Source organism: Amphiprion ocellaris, chromosome 3 (genome assembly GCF_022539595.1).
Source record: "Amphiprion ocellaris isolate individual 3 ecotype Okinawa chromosome 3, ASM2253959v1, whole genome shotgun sequence".
Classification (NCBI taxonomy): domain Eukaryota; kingdom Metazoa; phylum Chordata; class Actinopteri; family Pomacentridae; genus Amphiprion; species Amphiprion ocellaris.
The window spans coordinates 5,104,867-5,127,485 of NC_072768.1; the positions used below are offsets into that span (position 1 = coordinate 5,104,867).

Below are 22,619 nucleotides of genomic sequence, written 5' to 3' on the forward strand. Positions count from 1 at the left end.
CAGAGGCAAAGTGGCTACAGTACAGTGTGACTGAGTAGAGGCCTTTGAAGTCCTGAGGGCAGCTGGGATATGCACCGGCTTGGTAAAGCAGGATGACAAGCAATGTTAATATCACACATAGTTAATGTCATTTTATAGTTTTGCTTGTGAAAATGCAAAAATACTTGTGCACATTCTTACCAAAAGTCACACAACAGCAAATTATTTAATGTCCATACACTTTTATGGTTGCTTCTGCACATTTTGGCAGGTATTTTAATTTATCCGCATGACTGACAGTCGTAAAAATGCTTAAAGACACCTGCAGAGTTTGATATATTTCACTGTGTGCATATGAGCATTTCAGATCCAAGCTGTGAGACACAATCAGATAAAAGCTGGCATTTTGCAAGTTTAATAAGTAATGCCTGCTCAAAACGGTGGTTAAAAATACCTCCAAAACAAACCCCTGTCAACTACTCATTAACAAAGACAACATCTGGTTTGGTAGTTGTGAGGTTTTAAAGCGCATCCAATTTTCAACTCATTCGCTGGCCGACAGCAGACAACAATGAATGCTCGAGCAGGGCTTTCTTACAAATGCAGTTTTACGTGGCTTTGTATCCTAAATGACAAACAATTCTGTTGGGGTTTGATAATAGATCTTTACATAAATAATTAAGTTAAAGAGGTGTGTGATCCAAGAACAAGGATCAAACTGATCAGGAAACCACACAGAAAGATGGATCTACTGTGAGGGAATTGTGGTATTGCTTTTGTTGCTGGACTTTGTTGTAATTACACAGAAAGCCACTCAGCTTTTGCTTTTTTGTAACTTAAGGACAAATGCATTCAAAACTAGAAAAGACGCTCCACCTCTAAACCAAGCTTGCTGAAAACTGGCTTGGTACATTTTACAGCTGCAATAATTAACTGATTTGTTGGCAGTTATTACATTAACTTCCAACTATTTTGATTGATTAACTGGTTCAAGGGATTTCTTTAAAAGAAAGAAGTCAAAATCCTCTGATTTCAACTTCTTAGATGTGAATATTTTCTGGTTTCTTCTCTATATTCAGCAAACTGAATATCTCTGGGTTGTGGACAAAACAACACATTTGAGGACGTCATTTTGGGCTTTTGGAAACACTGAAACATTTTTCACGATTTTCAAACACTTTATATAGCAAACAACTAATTAATCAAGAAAATAAATATTTTACTTGACTTTGAGAAAAATTGTTAGTTGCAGCCCCAGTAGGTTTTGCGTAACCCAACTGAGAGACAAACAAACAAGCAAACAGCAATGAAAACACAGACTGCTTGGCTGAGGGAATAATATTCAAAAACAAACTTGGACTAAAATGATACTGTAGCACAGGGAGTCGCATACAAAACCTGGAGTCAGCTTATAGCAGGGACACGTATCTTCTACATCAGTCTAGGCAAACACTGTTGTACATTATTACTGTCAATGATAAATACATCTTTTGCTGAATCATTGTCAAAGGTGACAGAGCTTGCACTTGTTCTATTTCTGTGCGAACAACATTCAAGTGAAGCGGTGTCTAAACTGGTGAATTCCCTCAGAGAGCCCAGCAGCTGTCAAAGTACAACTTGTTATTTAAGTATTTTTGTTGATTTTGTTAGTTTTTATCTTTTACCAATTTCCTTGCTGCTGTCAGTGCTGTTTCCAACAGTGAGGCTTGCTTGATTTTGTGATTACATGCCTCTACAGAGCGCACGGTCTGAATGAGAATGTGTTCAGTACAGCTGCCGAGGCTCCAAACTCAGCTGAAAACTTTGCCTTAGAGAATGAGACCATTAACCTTATTCAAATGACCCTGGACTAATTAACATTTATCTCATTTCATTACATTTATAACTGTACATGACTGACCTCATCGCACTGCTGCCCACTGCCCACCGTATCAGTAGGAGAGCGAAATTACAACCAATACATGAACCAATTTGATAATCCTGATACACTCATCTCCTGAAGGAAGTATAGCATTTCATCTCTGTGGTTAATTATACTAAATGATTCAACATTATCACATTCGACTTACAGCATACCCATCTTGAGAAAACTGACAAAATTATGGAGTGTTTTGTGCAACATTTCAGCAAGATCATCTACTCTTAATGACTAGAAAAAAAATAAAGCATAATGCATTTTCTTCAGAAGACCTAGTGATCTGCAGTAATTAGAACACAGAGAAACAAGCAGTACCCTGAGGTCTGGGACAAGGACAAAGACTAGACATATACAACAGCACAAAGAAGCAATCATGAAGCAGGAGAGAGGGCTCCACATGGACAAGGACTGTAATCTACTTGTGCAATAAACTATTTGTTCCATCTCTAGCACAGTGTCCTGAGGGCTTTCTGAGGAGCCATGCTGGTATTGTCTGAAACAGAGACTAATGCAAAGTCACCCAGTACTTTGATAAATACATCTGTATTTCCACAGTTTCCAAAGAAAGACGGTATGTAAAGGGCTGAGTTCAGTGCCTCCATTGTTCTTCTTATTAACACATCTAGTGAAAAGGACAACACCAAGCATGGAATGAACCAACCAACATATGAGGCTGGGTATTATGGCCAAAAGCATGATCATCATCACACTGATTGATATTGATAACTGTCACAGTGTACACTTAATACCAAGCATTAAATTGTAACATGACCTGAAGGATACACACAGTATGCTTTGGTGATTAACACTGAATGTAAACACAACATTTTAATTCTGGATAAAGTTATATTCAGCTCATTCAGTCATTTATTTTTGAATTCATGACTTGATTCTCACTGCAGTCGTCTGTAACATGACGCAGGAGATAACGATGTTGTGTCAAACAAACTGGCTATCGCCCAGCGGAACTGGAAAATGGATTTATTTTTATAAGCCACATAATAGCACTAAATAAAAATATGTACATTTCAAAAAGTGGCTTACAAAGACAGACAAACAGCTCCAGGTCTGGTTGCCATCCCAGCCTCAGTAACATCTGAAAAGGCTGCAAACAATTAAATGCAGCTGTACTGGTTGAATCTGTGGAACATGAAGTGGTGAGCAATTGTATGCTGAGTCACAGCAGTATGTTGGTGGGGAAACCACCTGTGGTGCTGCAAGATTGGTAGGTGGGGGGAGAAACAGCATGCAGCATAGTGTCCGCGACCTCCTTAGAAGCACTCCTGGTAACTATTACACAAGATGTATGCCTGGATAATTTATATAAGATTTACTGTATCATTCTGTTTCATATATTCCAATATTACCTTTGTGACTTTTTGATTGGATGGCCATAGTGTTCTGTTACTGATCAAAAGGATTAGCTATGATAATAATAACTTTATTTATATAGCACCGTTAAGAACAGCGTCCACCAAGTGCTTTACAGTTAAAACATGCAACACAGACAGTCAAGCAAGATATAGGAGACAGGGCAGAGCAGTCAATCAAAATAAATAGTAACAATGACAATAAATAAAATGAATAATTAGATAGATTAGCAATCATAACAAAGGAACTAGGCAATTTAACAAAATTAAAGAATAAGATTCAGGGTTAAAGTTAGAAATTAAAAATTAGAAAGTCAGAGAATTAAAAAATTACAGAGACGACATCACACCAAAGAACCAGGCAGCTAAAAGTAAAATAAAACAAGAGAGAAAATCTAAAATAAGACAATACAAAATAGAACACAAAAACTAAGTAAAGCTAAAAGTAAACCTCACATAAAAGCAAGTCTGTAAAAGTGGGTTTTAAGAAGTGATTTAAAAGAAGTTACTGACTCTTCAAGCCTCATCTCCTCTGGCAGGTCGTTCCAAAGTCGAGGTTCTGATAGAGAAAGCTTGGTCACCTTTAGATTTAAGACTCGACTTTGGAACGGCCAGAAGGATCCACCTGAGGATCTAAGGCTGTGAGCAGGCTCATACGGGGTCAACAGATCATAAATGTAGCTTGTGGTAGGACCCTGGTAAGCTTTAAAAATTGATCAGTGAAATCTTAAATTCAATTCTAAAATGAACAGGGAGCCAGTGGAGGGAAGCCATGATGGGTGTGATGTGATGTCATCTGTTAAAATTGTTAAGAAGCTGAGCGGCTGCGTTTTGAACAAGTTGGATGCGACAGAGGAGCTTTATGGGAATACCAGAAAGGAAAGGAGGGAGTTGCAATAATGAAGGTAGGAGAAGATGAATGTATGGACAAGTTTTTCCAGGTCTGGGTTTGTGAGCATCGACTTAATCTTGGAAATTGTTCTTTTTTGGAGGAAGCAAGATTGGATAACTTCTTTGATGTGTGGAGGGAAACTGAGGTCTGGTCAAATAAAACACTGAAGTTTCTGGCAACAGGCTTTATGTTGGTGGATAATGGACTGAGGTTGTTAGCGGTGAGACTGCTGTGTAGGTTTGGAGGGTTAAAAAGTAATACTTCAGATTTAAATTTGTTTAATTGAAAATGGTTCTGATGTCACTGAGACAGTTAAAAACAGCAGCTAGGCCTCGTGGATCAGCAGGTCTCATAATGTCTAGGATAACCATAGCCAAATTCTAAGAATAATTTTCATATAAGCTTCTCTTCTACAATTAGATGCTTTAAAAGCAAGTACGCAAACAAAACAAAAGACAAGAGTAGAGTATCTATTCCATTCGAACACACTTTCTTATTTACACTGCCAATAAAATCGGACAGACAAAATTTAACTGATATTTGCACATTTATTACATTACTTAAAATTAGATATTTCATGTGAAATTTGGACACTGATGTGACAGTCTGATTGCCAACCAAAAGGTGACCTACCTTCATCCGGAGACACCTGCCACTGTAAGATGGTGTCTGTCAGTGGAATACAAGTGACATATGTCACTAGACCGAGAATACACTTTTTGATCTCGATTTCACTTTTTTTGGCTTCGTATATACTTGGTTTTTCGGATGGTGGAAAAATTAGGTTTCTTGCCCACACAGAGGGCACAGCTTGCCTGCATATTTAACATTACACTGCATTGCATTACGTATGTTGTGTGACCTCTCTTTGTTACAGTGACCTCCTGGACTTATGTCTGATTCTCCACACATCCACCAGTGGGTGTTTCTTGTATTTGCTTTGGCCCTAAATTTGTACGGTATGTAACCATGTAGCGGTAGGATCATAGGGTGAATGTGCAGATGAGATTTGACCTAAATAGAACAGACACATTTATTTTAAAGTTATACACAAATTTGTCAGTTAAACCCCAAAACTATGACAAGTTTGAAAGGCATGTCATCTTGAAAAAAAAACTCCCATATGACAGTATTTATCAGACCTAGGAAAGTGTAAACACAAAAGGAAACTTCAAATACTCAACTTTCTGACTGTCCTTGAACCAGTCGTCTGTGATGTGCTGCTCTGTCAGAAACTTAACTAAATCTAAGCTTAAAATTGTGATATTTCATCAGAATCACTCTTTCTCACATCTTAGTTAAACTGTGGAGTTTCCTTCATGGTTGCACTGTTTCCACAGAGTTGCATGACTTCATATTGCAGTTAAAACTTATCCCACAGAGAGTAACAGTGTAATGGGAGCAGAAAACATCCAGAAACTGCTCAGGGTTCATTGGGTTAATTGAGGGGATTTCTTTCTGGTAATTATCAAGTGTGTTTTTATCACCCAGCCCTACTAACAAGGACAGTATGTATATCCAAAGCTTTATACATTATATTGATTCCCCCAGGCGATCTAGCTCTATTGTTGTCCAAAGACCTTTAGTCTCACTATATATGAGCCAGACATCAGGGTGAACATACGTTAACCTTAAAACCAATGATTCCCATCCAAGAAGTCAGGACCTCCCCAAAGGGTTGCAAGATAATATTGAGGGATATTTATGAGATGATGAATAGAAATAGAATATTCTGTTACACTTGAGATTTTTTTTTCTTGTGAATTACTGGACAATTCCCTTTTTTCAAATAAGGAAGGGATCATTTCCTCTGCTGAAAAGAGTCTGCCATGGTCCCCAACAAATACATTATTTCCTCCAGTGACTCATATTTAAACATTTATGTCAGTAGGAACCAGTGAACCAGTGGGCTTGGGGCTGAGTGCCACAGACAAGCTTGGCAAGTCAGAAAGTATTGAGACACAAACTAAAGTATTATTGGTTTTGGTCTCTCCATGGGATTTGTTGAAAATAACAAATGTGGGATATTACCAGTCATATCCAGGATGGCCTCATGCAGCACCTAACAGCAAGAGACAAACTTCTAGAGAAAGGAAAGAGGAGGGGGAGAGAGATAGAGTAGTGAAAAGTCCCCCTAAAACTCAGCATGCAGTAAGCTGTCTCACACTGCGGTTTATACAAAACCAACAGCAGCCACCCCAAAATAAATCGATTCTTTCCTCTCATAGAGACGATGGGAGGTGTGTAGAGATGACAAACAACCCTAGCAAGCATAATGGTAAAAGCTTATGCAGCTGCCAGTGTCATCTTGCAACTGTGTGATTATTCAAAGGGGATGGAGATAAGTGCCATGCTAGCACCTTGGAGCAGAGGAAAAAACACAATGGAGGTAATGTGAGATATAGCTGCTGGATTACAGACAGGAAACATTGTAACAAGCTCAAAGCTCGGCATTGACTAATCTAAATCCAACTATTATATTTTCATTGCCTTTCAAATCTGTTTTCTTTGAACCAGATGAAGCATAACCTTTTTTTTTTCTTTCTTTTCCACAGATCAGAAGGTCTCATAGACCCATATGAATATACAAATGCACTTAAACACACATAAACACAATCCCACTCACTTATGCTGAGGTGTTTTTTGGCAGTGGACATGCTTTGCCTGAGGTTTGCTCTGTTTGCAGTTGTGTGGGTGGGTAGGTAACCTAGGGACAAACTGTTGTTCCTCAGCCAGAAACCTGATACCCTGAATAGCTTGGGGTTCAAGTGCTGTGTTAACTTGAACTAGTGACCTTCCGACTGTGATGAACCTGTAAGACGGAACCTCTTTGTCAGTAATGTCTTCATATTAAATACAGGGTTATATCCACGGCCCTGCTAGGACTCCTGTTTGAACTCAAGATGCTTCTTTCTCATTTGGTATTTCCAAATGGCATATACACAACACATAGTAATCCTCAGGGTCCATCCTGCATATTAATTTTGGTCTTGTGGCCAGCCACTTCATAGAAACACATCAACCTTAACTGTTTTTTTTTGTCATTTGTGTTGTAATTTTTGCTTGCTAATTCTGCATTTTGTCCCTCACATGCCTAAAATTCAGCATTGCACATCTTTATATCCTTCTCAGTAACAATGAAAATATCTTTGCTTCTGCCACCGCCCAACAAAATCTCATTTATTATAGACTTCATGAGGTTACAGAACAAATCTTATAATCATCTGAGAGCCCTAGTGCTCCCCAAGCGACCAGGCGGACACCTCTGAACCCATATACTGTCAGAGGGTTGTTAACGTCCATTTAGCCTGACCCCTGTCACCAGCAGCCTCAGTGAATGTCATCATATCTCACTAATGATGTCTTAGGGCCTTGGTGTTTGTCAGGTGACATCAGTCCATTCCACAGCCAGTTTGACTCAGGTTCTGGAAAAGCTACAGAGTAGTCCTTGGGTACTACTTGGCAGATCTATCTTACTACAGATGGCCCAAGTCTGTTCTGACTTCTAAACTGCCCCATTTTTAGCACTAGTCAGGTACCTCTTAAGATGCTTTTAAAGCTGCAATTACCAGTGCTGCCTCTCTTGTTTCCAGCGTATCACAGTGTGTTGCTAAGTCCAGTGGCAGCAACACTGAAAATAGAGGGTGGATGAAGCAGACGTGTGCCCACGATGATGCTACTGCTCCCTGGCTCGATAGGTGTTTGATTTTTCCTGCTTGCCAGTCAGTTTGGCTTTGTTGCCAGTAGGGAAAATGTTCTTGCATAAAAGAGGGGATAGGCTTCTTTTACTTTCAAACACATTACCAACATTATGGCAGATTTAAGGGCTTGGATCTGAGGATGAACGACTTAGGATTTTTGCTGATATCAGATAAACTGACTCATTGTGGCCGACTGTCAATGCCAATATCGATACATGCAGATGTTTTTTTCATCTAAAAAAACATAGAAGTAACATCTTAGTGTACTTACTCTTATTGTGATGGCCAACTGACAGGAGCAGATATAAACTACAATGCTTTGTAGTTGCTTTGTACACATTCACTTGGCAAAATAAGCAAAATACTTTAACTTGCTCATGAAACACAGCAAATTTATTTTTAATGCAACATTTAAAGGAAAAGTAAACTCTGTCAATGGTTATTTTATTTTCTTTCATTTTAAAGCCTTTACAGTGGTCCCTTGTCCTATTGTGGTTCACTTTTCGCGGTCTCACTGAATCGCAGAATTTTTAAATTGTATTTGGTATCGGTATAGGTATTATTACATATTTGTTATTTAAATTATTTTGCGGTAAATAAGCATTTTCTAGCCTAAAAAAATCAAAAACAGTCTAAAAAATATACATAATAATAACATATTAAAAGAAAATTAAATTGAAATAAAATGGCAGCATACAGCGCTGGGCACTGATTGGCTCAGCGACCGTAGCATCTGTCTCCTCCATCTACCATGTATAGTAGTGTTCAGCATCTCTCCTTGTCCATTCTCACTGTGCAGTGCATTCATATCATCGTCATCAGTACTGCACAGCCAATTCATCATCATCTTTATCATCTAAGTTGTAGTATATTCACTGAATATAGAATTTTATATGTTGTTAAAATTACATAGGTTTAAGACTGTAGAAAGTGTTTAAGCACAGGAAGTGTTTAAAAGAGTGTGGGAAAAGTTAATAACAGTGTTGGAAAGGTTTATAAGAGTATGGGGAGGGTTTATTAAGAATTTAATTATATATAAATAATAAATTAATAATATATAATTTCCACAGGAAACCCTCACCCACTCCACTGCTGAACATCCAGGGACTTGACATAGAGAGAGTGAGGACCTACAACTACCTGGGTGTTCACTACAAAGACAAACTAGACTGGACAGATAACACTGACTCTCTGTATAAGAAGGGTCAGTGTCGTCTATACCTGCTGAGGAGACTCGCATCATTTGGTGTGAGCAGGCCACTGCTGAGGACCTTTTATGACACTGTGGTGGCATCCATGGTCTTCTATGCAGTGGTGTGCTGGGGAGGGGGGTGCTCTGAGCGTGATAAGAACAGACTCAACAGACTGATAAAAAAGAGCAGCTCAGTCTGTGGCTGCCCCCTGGACTCCATGGAGGTGGTGGGAGAGAGGAGGGCTCTGGCCAAACTGTCTACTGTCATTGGAAACACCTCCCACCCTCTGCATCAGACTGTGAACTCCTAAAGAAGCACTTTCAGTGACAGATTGTTACACCCTAAATGTAAGAAGGTACGTTTCCGCAGGTTCTTTATTCCAGCATCTGTCAGACTGTACAATGCGGCCTTATACACAGGTCTACCTCTGTTACTGCTGCACTTTTTCCCCTTACATACGCATACAATTTACGTGCAATAACTGTTTCAACCTCATCCTCATGTATATAGTCATCTTAAAAAAAAAAATCCATCTTCTGTGTATATAATGTTGTCTGCGTTTTTGCACTGTGTCTTTCTAATTCATTCTTCTTTTTTTTAAAGTTTTTTTTTGGCCTTTTTTTTGGCTTTATTTAGGCACAGTGAGAGAGAGACAGGAAACAGGGTAGAAGAGTTGGGGGAAGACATGCAGCAAAGGGCCGCGAGCGGGAATCGAAACCGGGCCGCTGCATCGGGGACCAGCCCTGTACATGGGTCACCCTCTTAACACGTTGAGCTATACGGGCGCCCTGTTTCTAATTTATTTTTGTACTGCCTTTATACTTTTTCTCATTTGGAGCTGCTGTGATGGTGAACTTTCCCCACTGTGGGATCAACAAAGTTTATCTTACTTGTCTTCAAATAAATATGGTCGTTACTTTACGGATTTTCATCTATCACGGGGGGGGGTCTGGAACATAACCCCCAATAAAAGAAGGACCACCGCATTGGCAGATGCCCATGATGGTGCCAATATCCTCATATTTCCTAAGTCATATCATTCAAATCACAAAAAAACATAGTTTCATTTTTACCCATAGTGTTATGCATCTTGCCATAAAAATTCCCATACAATGGAGGTCAAAAGCATTTTCTTTGCAGCACTCAAAGCATGAAATCATTAAAACTGAAAAACAACACCAGTCTTGTTTCAAACTCTGTTCAACAGCTCTCACACTGCCAATCTAACTCTTTTCTACACTGTTACATGACGAGGAAAACTATTCACAGTGAGCTTTGTGGAGTGCCTCTATTTATGTTACTAAGACCTCCGTGACATTTTGCCCACTCAGGTCCAAGTATCATTTCCTCCCCCTACAGCTGAAAAAAAAAGGAAAGCCCATGAACACAGCTTGAAAAAGGTTTGACATTCTTACACTAAAAAAATCTAGCATATTAACCTTTATATTTATCACAGTTCTTGCCCCGACACACAAACTGCTGAAGCATGAAAAGTACATTAAAACGAGTGTTTGCTTTGTTTCCTACAAAAGTTCTTTTGTGCACTGCTTGTTAAATAATACAACCCACATAATGAGAGCTTCTGATGAAATAAAATTATATTTTTCATATAGGCTAGAGGTATTAGCAAATCATCTGTTGCTTTCATAAGGCAGAGATGTAATAATATATAAATTTCACATCTAATTACCATTTTTATGCATGAGGAATGTTTATTTACACATCATATCTCATGTTTTCTCAAGCATTATTTTCTCTGCGGTTAATGTGCTTTGATCTGGAGGGTGGAGGTGCATATTTAGCTGTAATAAAGATTAAATGTAATGTTTAGAATGTGAATTAGTGTGGAAGCATTAGACAAAACTAAATGACAAATTTATTCCAAGCTCAGGCATTAACTTTACTGTATAAAGAAATGCAAGATCCCTTCTTAATAACGATAAAAGTTATGGTCTTGTAGCCTCTGCAAAATCACTGCCTATAAGAAAAGTAAAAAAACTTTCCTGAATTTGAGAAGTTTAATTCTCTTTGGATTTAGAAATAAATCAATACAGGCTGTTTTGATTGCTAGATACCACCAGACCTTTCTCTTGCACAGGAACAGTACAAATACTATATGGCTGTAGGTCTGGCAATGTGAGACTGCTTATCTCTTAATCCCTGGTAAGAAAAAGGAACTTTCCTCACTATACTGTTACTACTGTGCTAACTGAACTACATCTGGTACACACAGAAACTGAGATTTCTCAGAGTTATAGCACGCCAATTATAAACTGCTAGTTTGTCGTTGTGCAAATTCAGAACCAGATGTTCAAATGAAGATAGCAGTTTGGTTTTCAAACGCACTCCTGTTTTTGGATGTTGGACTGATTAATGCCAATTTTCTTCTCTAGTTAACATAAGTGCAAATAATGATTTCTAAAGACTGGAGAAAAAGCAAGGCCAACCATAGAGACACTCTCAGCTGTTGTGTTGGTTGGGAGCACTTTACTTTGCATATTTACAGCTGTGGTACCTTGGATTGGGTCAGGGGGACAGATGGAGGGACGAGTGTGGACTGCAAAGAATACAGAGTTTGACAATCTGTCATTGATGCTGGCATCCTTTTTCTCTTGTGATAAACAGCATCTCTGTGTGTAATCCAATCTGTCTTTTGGCCTTTTGTTGCCAACATGGAGTGCTACAATGAGCTGTGCGGGAGCTGACAACAGACTTACCTGTGGTTCTTTTTGCAGTCTGATGTGCATCCCCTTGTGGCCAGACAAAGCCCTCTTCTCCACGGCATGATGCCTGAAGTGATAATAATCTCCAAAAACCTGCACCGACACAAAGAGAGAGGCAATGAGTTCACCTGCAGCAACAGGATGGCCAGATAACACTCTGTGCTCAACAAGGCATTCATGTGCACACGAGCAAATGTGGACATTGTGTTCATCCCGAAAGGAGCCGAAAACAGACATGGTCATTGGGACATAAGAGCCTGGAAACATTTACAACCAAATGAGCATTTTTTTTTTTTTTTTTTTTTACTCTGCTGGTGTGTACAAATGTGAGCGTCTTCAAATTATTGCATATGAAATCACTTCATTAGCACCCATCACATATACCGTGAATCTTAACCGCAGAAGTGCTGTAAAAGCCACATGAGATTTGCAGTCTCATGTGTCTGAGAACTGTCTGTTATTGTTATGTAAATGAGGTGCTAACATTTCAACAGGCGGTTCAGTGTTAGATACCTGTTCGGTAAGGATAGCAACAGATCCTCGGATCATGTCGAGGATGTTTAGAAGGCATGATAAAAGAGCCTGTCAATTCCACACAGCAGCAAAAACCAGAGTAACAGAAGCTAATTTGGAAGTGACGTGAATGAGATTCAGCTCTCTAACGGATTGGAAAAACAATGTCAGACTCCAGTCTAAAGACATTCTGCAGATGGACACCATCAAAAATGATTAGACATGTCCATTACAACTATTCTGAAGCATTCCTCATACTGCTGTTGTTGTTCCCTTACACATCCTACACATAAAACAGCTTTTAAAGAAGAGTGATTGGGTGGCAGCTGTCACCAAACTGCCCTGAAACCTCGAGGGATGCTTTCTTTTATTCAGCAACACAAGCAGCAGTCTAAATCTCAGCTATTCATATCCAGGACAGCTGACCTGAGAGCAAGACAGACACTAATTAATAAGGACATCCGGGGATAAGTGCAATAAAAGATAAAAATAACCAAACAAAAAAATGGAAGGAGATGAGGAACAACCCAGCCACTCTTTGCATGGGTATTCACAAGAGAGCAACCTCCATTTGAAGAGGAAGAATTGCAATCTGTACAGTAGTGCCACTGGGGACTGGCTCACCTTCACGAGCCCAGTGGAGCAGAGGAAGAGAGGGGGGAAGAGGAGGAGGAGGTGGGAATGATGGAGGGAGGCAAGGGTGGGAGGGAGACGCAGGGTTTGACAGGCCGACCATGCAGGATGGATGTGTGTGAGGAGGGAGAAGAGCAGACGCAGCAGGATGGAAGGCTCTCCTGGGGCTGGAGGCTGATTCTGCAGGCAGGCTGTCTGCGAGCAGACCAGACTGGAGGCTGAGACTTAGAGGGTCTGGCATCACTGATACTAAGCTGCCATCCTAGCCCCAGCCAATTTGACTTCATTTGTCAAATATTTGTAATTATGACTTGATTTTATTTCACTTCTTGTCATCATTTCCACAAAATCCAGACTTAATTTACTCAGTTATGCAAAAATGATCTTTTTTTCCCCCCTCGGAGTTCACACTGCATTTAATTATGAGTAGAAAAGATGAATAAGACTGATATTGTGAGGAGACAACTTTGCAAAAGAACAATCCTGAAATGATTAAAAATGTGAAAGAAAAAATTCCAATATGAAAGACTTCTTCACTGATTTAAACTGTGCTAAAACGTGTGAAATAGCCCTTGATTGAGTCACACAAAACCTGATAATAACCCTTAAACTCCCAGACAGCAAGCAGGTGTACACATGTCAAATACATTTACAGACTGTTGAGCCAGGTCCTGGGTTGATGCTGACTTCATGACATTGTCATTAAATTAGACACTCATTAAACGACCTTACAGACGCCCGGTTTCTAAAATACCATCAAGGCAAAAAAGGAAAAAGCCGCTGAATGATACGCGATTGAGGTGTGATGAAAGATGTGACCCAAGAAATTAATGAGACCCACTTACACAGTGATTGCAGTGGGGCAGAAAGCTAATTTTGTGCTGCACTGGGGTGGCTTTTCTGTGGAACAAACCTATTTCCTAGAGTGCTGATGTCCTCATTTAGACCAAGAGTCTACGGGTCTTGGGAAATTGAGATGGGGACGGAAATGTTGGTGTAGCTACACATGGGTGTGGCTGAGTCATACTTCTCCAAAGCCTAAACTAGACTGAATCATATGGGGTGTATATGTGTGTGGGTGTGTGTGTCAGCGATAATAATTGAGAGCACTGTAGGTCATTAGTCACCCTGCCACTATGCTCTGAGTCTGCATTAGAGGATCGCTGCCCTTTACACCCCTCGCTGGGCAGTGCCAGAAGTTGCTATCTCATGTGTTTCTCACTTTAGCTGTTTTGCTCCCGTTTTCTTCCTCAATACCTGAATATTAATCAACGGTGTGCATTGTAATTAAAATAACTCCATGGAACAAGGTCGGCAACTAACAACTATATGACATACTGATCAATTAAACAATTAATTTTCCCATGTTTTTCAATCAGTTCTGTAACAAGTCATTAACTTGTGACAAAAAAAATCCCAGAGCACAAGGTGGTATCTACAAATTGCTTATTTTGTCTCAGCAATGATCCAAAGAATAAATATATTTAAAAACAGAAAAGAAAATTCTTATATTTGAGAAGGTGGCACCAATGAACACTTTGTAATCTTGATTAAAAAAAAAGATTTAAATGAACTGCTTCCAATTAGTGACTCTGACCACTCCATCAATAAATCGAAAGTTTATAGTACATACTCCTCTATGCATAGTTCCCGGTCTACACAGGAGACTATTTTGAAATGTTCTGTGGGAGAACAGAGAGAAAATGTGCCAAATGTATGTTTTGAAGACATGCCCACAGGTTTTTCTCTAGTCAAATCCAAATCTGCACATCATACCGGAAGAACCATCCTTCAGATATATTTTACCAGAGGCATGTATGTAGAGCAAGTAGTCCAAGTATGAAGTATAAAAATAAGACAGAACTGTTGACATCAGCAACAAAGTTGTAATCTACTAAATGAGTTGATTAAGACATTATATGTGAACAAAGTAAAAGCCAACAAAAGCTGATAACAGACTTTAATGGAATATTAATATAATCTTTGTGAATTATGCGAACAAGATTTTTCCCTTATGAATGATTTAGACATCATATTTTAATAAAATACATATTATTAACTTTCTATTTGATGAAAAAGCATATTTCAGTAAAATGTATCCTCGAGAATTGTGAAGTAGGGCATTGTGAAAAGACAGATTACAGTATAAATGTCCTCATAAATGTCAGGGAGAGTAACCCTTTTAATGTAATTCTTCTAGATATATTAAATGGAAAAAAAATAACTTACCATTTTACTTTCTCTGAAAGACCTGAGCTCCAGCGTAATTGTCAAGTGAAGCTTACATTTCAGTGTTCATGTTATTCATCTTGAAATCCACTGTGACCAGAATGTTACTAAAATTATAAATTTTTCAAAACTAGTTTTTACAACATGAAAAGTAAAATCAGATTTGATGACAGAAGACATGTACATACTTTCATTCCTTTTCATTTCCTTTCTTTTTTTTAAAAAAGCAAGTCTATTTATACTTTTATGACAAACAAAGGCAGTAAAATGCACTGCCCGCTCAGCTTCAAACCGCAGAGACACACAGTAACTAGCTGTTGAATATAGTGAAGTATTTAACAATTAAAGAGCAAGTTATTTCCCTCAGGAGGCGGAGAAGACAAAAACAGAATTAAAAGCTATTAAATATTGAACTTATACAATGGACAGAAACATAATTCTAAATATCTTAAAATATAAACATAATTTATAAGAATAATAAATGATTTTCCTATTGTTTTGCTGTAATACAAAGATTATATGGGTCACTATATAATTGCAGGACTTTTTGTAACATAGTTGACAAGTATCATAGTTGACATTTGTGCTGTTTTCAGGCTTAAAGTTAACATTTCTTTTATTCTAATCAAACACCACATGGCATTTTTAGACAAAGATTCTTCTAAATATTACAAATACATTTGAGTAAAATTCAAATTGAAAGTTATTCATAAAGATATTGTAGTAAACCTGTTGACATGCCATAAATCTACACTTGACTCACACACTACTTTCTATTAAATAAGTCAGAAAGCCTTGGAGTCTGGCCAGTTTTTTCTTCAGGAGGAAATGACATCATGTGGAGCAGATCATGTGATCTGGAATTAACACACTTCCTTGAGAGGTGATTTTCTAATGGGGAACTTAGTTGAAAGTGATTTCTGGGACACTGATACAATTTGTTGTTTTCCATATAAAATTTGACATATTGCCAAAACCAGAAATATCTGTCATGATTATCTTGACTTAATAAAAAGAACACAATCAAAACTATTTTTGAATAAACCCATTTATTATTGTTTAGCTAATTAGAAGGTGGTTGTTATTAAATTTGGACAGTTATTTAGCTGACATTTTAGTGATATCCAGTCATTTTTTATCAATAAGTGATTGCTTCAATAACAAATAATTATGGAATTTGTAAAGACATGATCATAATGAACATAAAAAATATTAGTTTTTTTTTTATTTTTAATGTATGCAAGATATATTCCATGGACTTCAAAAGTCCCTCAATTATATATTGACCCATATGTCTCTGACAGGAAATTAGCTTTTCTTTCTAGCTCAAGAATGGTTTGTAACCAATACTGTCAACAAATACTATTTGTTTCATTATTCTCATGCAGAGTTTCTGGGTCTAACATTTGTGGCTGAGTTACTCCAATACTAGAATCTGCCACCTGCCATTGTGTAGCAATTTTTGAGTATTGCTGTAGGTTAGCTGGTGTGCTGGGGTGGAGGTCAGTGGAGAAGAGGCGGATTTGTGATAGAGGGGGGTTAAAAGTAACAAAAAGTCTGTACAAAAGTCAAAATGCAACTGTAGCTTACACAAAGGGACAGCCCTCTTGTGGTGGACTTTGCAGGAGTCCATCTGTGATTCTGCAGGCATCAGCGCCAAGACAGATCTCTCAGTGTTATGTTAATTAGCATTTAGCATGGAAAAATATTCCTCTATGTCTAGTCATGCTTGGTACCTCCTGCACAGCCACAAGAAGAACTTGAATTATGTGACTGTTTTCAGCATGACATTATTTATGGACTGAGATTTGTCTAAATTGGGTTCATCTGATGTGAATGTCAAGTATTTCAAGCTTGTAATTTGAACAACTTTGAACCTGCAAGAGTGGGCACTTCTGCGATACAGACAGATGTGGGAGTCTACACGTTGGCTGAATTTGACTGCAACTGACATTAAGATCGCTTATCAAAAGCTTTCAGTCAGTCGGAGAGCGATGTGAGGCATCAAAGAGGCATCAAGCAGTTGCACTTGTTTTTTTCATAATTTCTTCAGCTCACTCACCACATCAGTGTTTTCACTTTGGCTTTTTATTAGTCTAATAATACTTTACTTGCCATACTCTCTCTATCTATCACTCACTGTTGGGCAACGGAAGTTAAAAGACACTGTTTACCGCAGGGTGTTCTGTATCAGAGGTCATATTTACAGTATTTTTCTACAATTCACCAGAGGGTTCAAGCAGCAATCTGCTGACGTTATCGGACAGAGTGGTTGTTAAGACTTCAAGGTGACTGAAAGCAATGTCACTGTGTGTCTCTTCCATCCTGTATTCTGCTCTGTCCTGTTCTGGCCCATGCCATGGTGGCTGCCTTGCTCTCCAGCCATCTCCAGCCACAGTTGTTAAGTCAATATTGGCCAGAGGGGATTGGCTTCAGATCAGTGGTGCTGAAAAGAGGAATGTAGCAAGCTTTCGCTGAGCTGTAACCTCATGTTACTTCACATTGCGGTGTATGTGCATACAAGTGTTCAGGCAACTCTCCAATGTTACGAACCGATTTAAAACGAGGGAAAGTTTTCTGTTCGCTCTCATCAACCTAGCAAGGATAAAATTATGCACTGCACTTGTTGAGAAATGTGCGTGAAATTTGTTTCATGCCAGACAGTCTGTGGTTGTCTCAAATGATAGGTGATGGAAAAGGCACACAATGAAATCTAATTTTTCTTATCACCAAACTATAATTCTGCAGGGAGACTCATAAGAATTCTAATATTCAGAGAGCCGGTGATGTAGAAACTGCAGTGAATGAGACGAGCTGTGTGGAATCCAGCCGTCTAATACAATACAATGTGTGTGTTGTATGCCTTCAGCATGGGGACTGAAAACAAATATTATGTATCGAGCTTGGGAGCTTAAAGACCCACTATGCTGATATTGACTGTGACAGAGTACCACATTAAGTGTATTCCCTTAAGCTTGGGAAAAGTGCATAGAGGCAAATCAACCTTATTGGAATTGGCGTCAATCAAACCCATCTTTCAAAGAAGAACAGCGGCGTCAATGGCTGGACACAGCGGCATTAACAGTATTTCACTCTAAACACTGAGCACCTTAATTCACAGCCTGTAATACTTTATACAGAATAAATCCACTAACCTTGATGAAAACTGCTTCAGTAGGCACATAAATGTGTGACACACCATGCTCTTGTGCTCCTCTGTACTGCAGGAAGCTACTCGGAGGCAGCTTCCATTGCACATCTGAGATAGAAATGTCAGTGGCACAGCAGAGCTCATTGATTGCCACACAGCCCACCATTCCTTGCCCTTCTTTCGCTTTCCCATTTATGCATGCTGCCTTTCCTTTTATTTATGTTGCTTATGCACACAAAACACATAAAAAAGTAAAACCCTACAGAAATAGGTGCTTCTTTTTTGCTTATAAACACAGCAAATGTGTTGCTGTCATGTTGGTGTGGTGTGATATTTGCTTGTGGGCAATTAAAACAGTCATGTTGCTGGTGTCCACTGAGCCACTGGACTGCCATCTTTTGGAGTAACTACAGCTGAAACTCTGGGGTTTCGCTTAGTGGGAGTAGCTCATTATTTTACTCTGAAATAGAAGCTAATTGAGTGTTTTCAAATGAAGGGTAATTATTTGCTTGCATCTTAGCTCTAATTCTGCACGCTGCCCGCCTTGATTCCATTCACCAGCTCAGGAGACTAACTGTCTTGGGAAAAGCTGAGCCACAAAAAACAGCTTTGGCTAATTATGTGGCCAAAAAGCAAATATTTAACAAAATGCCTACGAGGACCGTCCCTCCAGTAGTCGTGAAATAACGAAACAGAAGCAGCATGGAGGTGCGAAAAGCAATGCGGACTATAGAATGCCTGTTCCTCAATAACAATAAAGAATAGTTATAAGAGTAGCTGTGGTAACAACACAAAGACCTTGAAGGCAAAGAGATGCTAAATCATAGTGTGCCCAGCCAGACCTTTTCCTATTCTGGGAGGGCAAGACACAGTGGAATATGAAAGAAAGGAGGGAAATGAAAGTGAGGCAAGAGAAAGAATAATATCACAGGAGAACAGATAAATGGAGAAGGTGGAGAACTAGGCAAGAAACGGCCACAAAAGCCATGCGTCAGTAAGAGAGCAGAAATACGAAGTCCCTGCTGATGTCTGACCTTTGGCTAATATTACCATAAAACTACATTTATACGGTTCTGGTTCTATAAGTGACTACTGCCTTACAACCCAAATCATTGATGATATCAGCCTCTGTGATTCTCCGCCTGAATAAACATGATGAATCACCACTCATGTCTTGATGCAAAAGGGTTAGAGTTAGATTAGAGGAGAAAATTAAATAGCTAGAGTTTATGAATCTTGTGCATTTACTGTAGACATAAAAAAAAATGTAGAAAAAGTAGCATGCCTGATGTAGCTTATCTCTATGGTGTGATTTATTCAGAGAACAGATAAGGGACAGAGGAGCGAGATGGGGCTTATCAAAAACCAAACACACACAAGTGCTGAGCTACATCATCACTCAGCCAAACCTTGCTAAGAGAGGCATTGATACATCCAGCTAGCATCTTGAACTCACAAACACACTGAGGTTCAAAGTAATTCACAGGAGTGCAAGCAAGGGCACGCGCACACACACGCACGCACGCACGCACGCACGCACGCACGCACGCACGCACGCACGCACGCACGCACACACGCACGCACGCACACACACACACACAGCAGAAATTCTGAGCTATGGCCTTAAGAACTGAGAGCAATAAAAAAAGAGCGATGGAAAGTGTGTATGTGTCTGAGAAAGACATATTAAATATTTCAGATCACTCCTTGCCTTTTTAATTTGAGATTTGTCCCACTAGGCCGATTCCTAAGTCTCAAATGGAAAAAATGTGCGAACCAAATTAGTACACACCCACTTTTAACTATGTTTTACCAGAGCGTTGAATATTCATGTAGTCAAGGGAGAGCCACATCCATTCCTTTTAGCCAATGGTTTCTTCTTGTATCGGTAACATCAATAATCATACAGTTAACCTGCTTTGATTTTACAGAGCAATGGTCTGACAAGCCCAGGGGTGAAGGAAGCTAGGCATCACTCCATGAAATACTGCCGTTACCATTCATCGAGCAAGAAATAGAGAGCAAAAAAGCAAGTGACAGACAGCATGGAAGGAAAAACAGAAGAGTGGGGATGAGAGGTAGGCTAACACACTTTCAGATGCATTGGTAAACAGAATCTTTGCTAAAACTGGGGCCACGGGGGGCCTCCTCCTCTTGCCATAGGGAAAAGCCGGAGAAGATGTTATGATACATGAAAACAACTTCGGCGGAAAGCAAAGGATTGAGATCAAACTGGGTTAATTTTCAAGCCGTTGGGAGAGCGGTAGAGTAAATAGACATTCTGAAAAGATGAGCAGGATCAGTGCTCCTTGGATCTGAAGAAGCTATGGGAACAAATGTGCCACCGCACTGAGTGCATCTGACTAAGAACTTAGGCGATGAAGTGCGGCATTATGTAAATAAAGAGTAAGAAGAAAAATGCTCGAGTGAGTAAAAAAAATAAAAATAAAAAAAAACTCACTGCACCTGAAAATCTCTTGCAATACTTAGTATATAACAGTGTATAGTAGTCAAAGGTGTTGGACTGCACAAGTATAGCCTGAATGCTGCTAGCCTTCAGTTTATGACTGAAGGCAGCATGTCATCTTGATTGCCATGTCATAAAATATTAAAAGCAATTCTTGTTAGAGGTGAATGGCACGCACAAGCTGCACTTGACTCAGTCATGCAAAAAAACAAACAAAAAAAACCCCAAAACATTCCTCACTACTCCTTCACTTATTTATGTTAATAGTACCCTGATGCTTGATGACTTTGTTTTACCCTTTAGTCTGCTGGGTCATGAACGACCGGACTTTCCCAAAAAAAAGAAAGGCCTGATACTTGTTAGTACAAAAACTACAGTCCATGGAAAATCAATGTGAAGAGCACTCAAAGGGTTGTCCTATTGATTTTTCATAGACACAGATCAGTCAATCTATCAATGGATGCAAGAGGGGAGTCAGGGTGAGGCGCCGTGGGTGTACAGCATAACAGTGATGGACTACTGAAAAGGAAATGTGCAAAACGTCCTCTGCCTAGTATGTGTCCTTCACTTCAAGGGCTCAGCTAAAGAAAGTGGAAACTGTCAGCACCTTCAAACATGCAGCAATAAGACGCAACCCTGCTGCATAAAAAACAAAGCCCTGGAGAGAAAAAAATCACCTTACATTGTCACTTAAACTTCACAGAACAATGAAGAAACTCTTGCGAGCACATGCACAACTTATACAGACACAAATACACCTTCTCTTTCTCTGTCTTCCACTCTCCGTGTGTGATGAGGTCAATAAAAAAAGACAACTCCAGCCCCCAGCTGTCCCCTCCGGCTTGTTCCTCAGACTGTGGCCTGGCATGGAGCACCAAGATACTGTGAGGCTGCTGGATTATTCATTTGCAGAGTGTAACTCAGCCCACTGCTCTTTCCCACATCACCTATACTAAATTCCCTGGTGCCAGTGCAGCCTCTGACAGGCTTCGTCACCCTAGTTTTCAGGAACTGAAGTAAATAGGTTCCACTTCCATTTCCATTCAGCTCTCGTCGGTTTAATCCCTTTACTCTCTGTCTTTCACTCACCCCTTAGTAACTCTTCCTCTGGTTCCATCTATTAATACTGACATGAACTGTGCTTACATTGTATCCCCTTCCTCATATTGAGAGCTTTATTAAAATTACTAGTGTCTTCCTATCTGCTCATCATAAACTTGAATGATTCAGACTCAGACTGTATGTGAGCACGTTAGGAATGATCACAGTTGTCTATGTTATTCCATCTTATTGTGGATTCTGTTTTTGTAGCATTTTCCTGAGGTGTGGTGATGTCTCTCACCTTGCCTGCACCATTTCAGCATTTTGCAGCACACTGCAGTGGGTTGAAAAGTGCAGTAGGTTTGGTGTGTCATTGGTAATCCGGCGGCAGACTGCAATTTCGGTGTCAAGATTGTGCTGGCTGCTGCCTGTCTGTTCAGGGTCAATAACACACCTCTATCCTTTGGTCTCTTTTGTCATGTTAATAGATGGAGGAACACATCATATCATTATTTCCAGAAACCACATCAGCTACCTTTATTTGTGTGCCTCTCTCACATTTAATTAGTCATTCATTTCAACAGTACAAAACATCTAATTGCAAAGACAATGTGTATTTCAATTCCAATTATGGCAATAATGCCAGCGAAACATTATTATTCCAAATAAGTGCCATTCCACACAGGAGCCATGGTAACCACTTGAATGTCAATATGTCTAGAAATGCAAACATAAAAACAGAATTACCTCTCATCTCATCTTACCTTTGCAGCATATTTAGGCTGCAGAATATCACCGCCATGAAAATG

At 39.3% G+C, this 22,619-nt stretch overlaps 1 protein-coding gene across 3 annotated transcripts in view; it reads right to left on the bottom strand.

Moving 5' to 3' along the window:
- furinb (furin (paired basic amino acid cleaving enzyme) b) overlaps positions 1-22,619 on the bottom strand; it is an 84,253-nt gene that overhangs the window by 36,574 nt on the left and 25,060 nt on the right. For all 3 annotated transcript variants that reach the window (XM_023261930.3, XM_055008972.1, XM_023261937.3), the window contains exon 3: positions 11,771-11,869. In XM_023261930.3, coding sequence (XP_023117698.2) covers positions 11,771-11,869 — 99 coding nt within the window. The remainder of the gene's footprint in view (positions 1-11,770; positions 11,870-22,619) is intronic.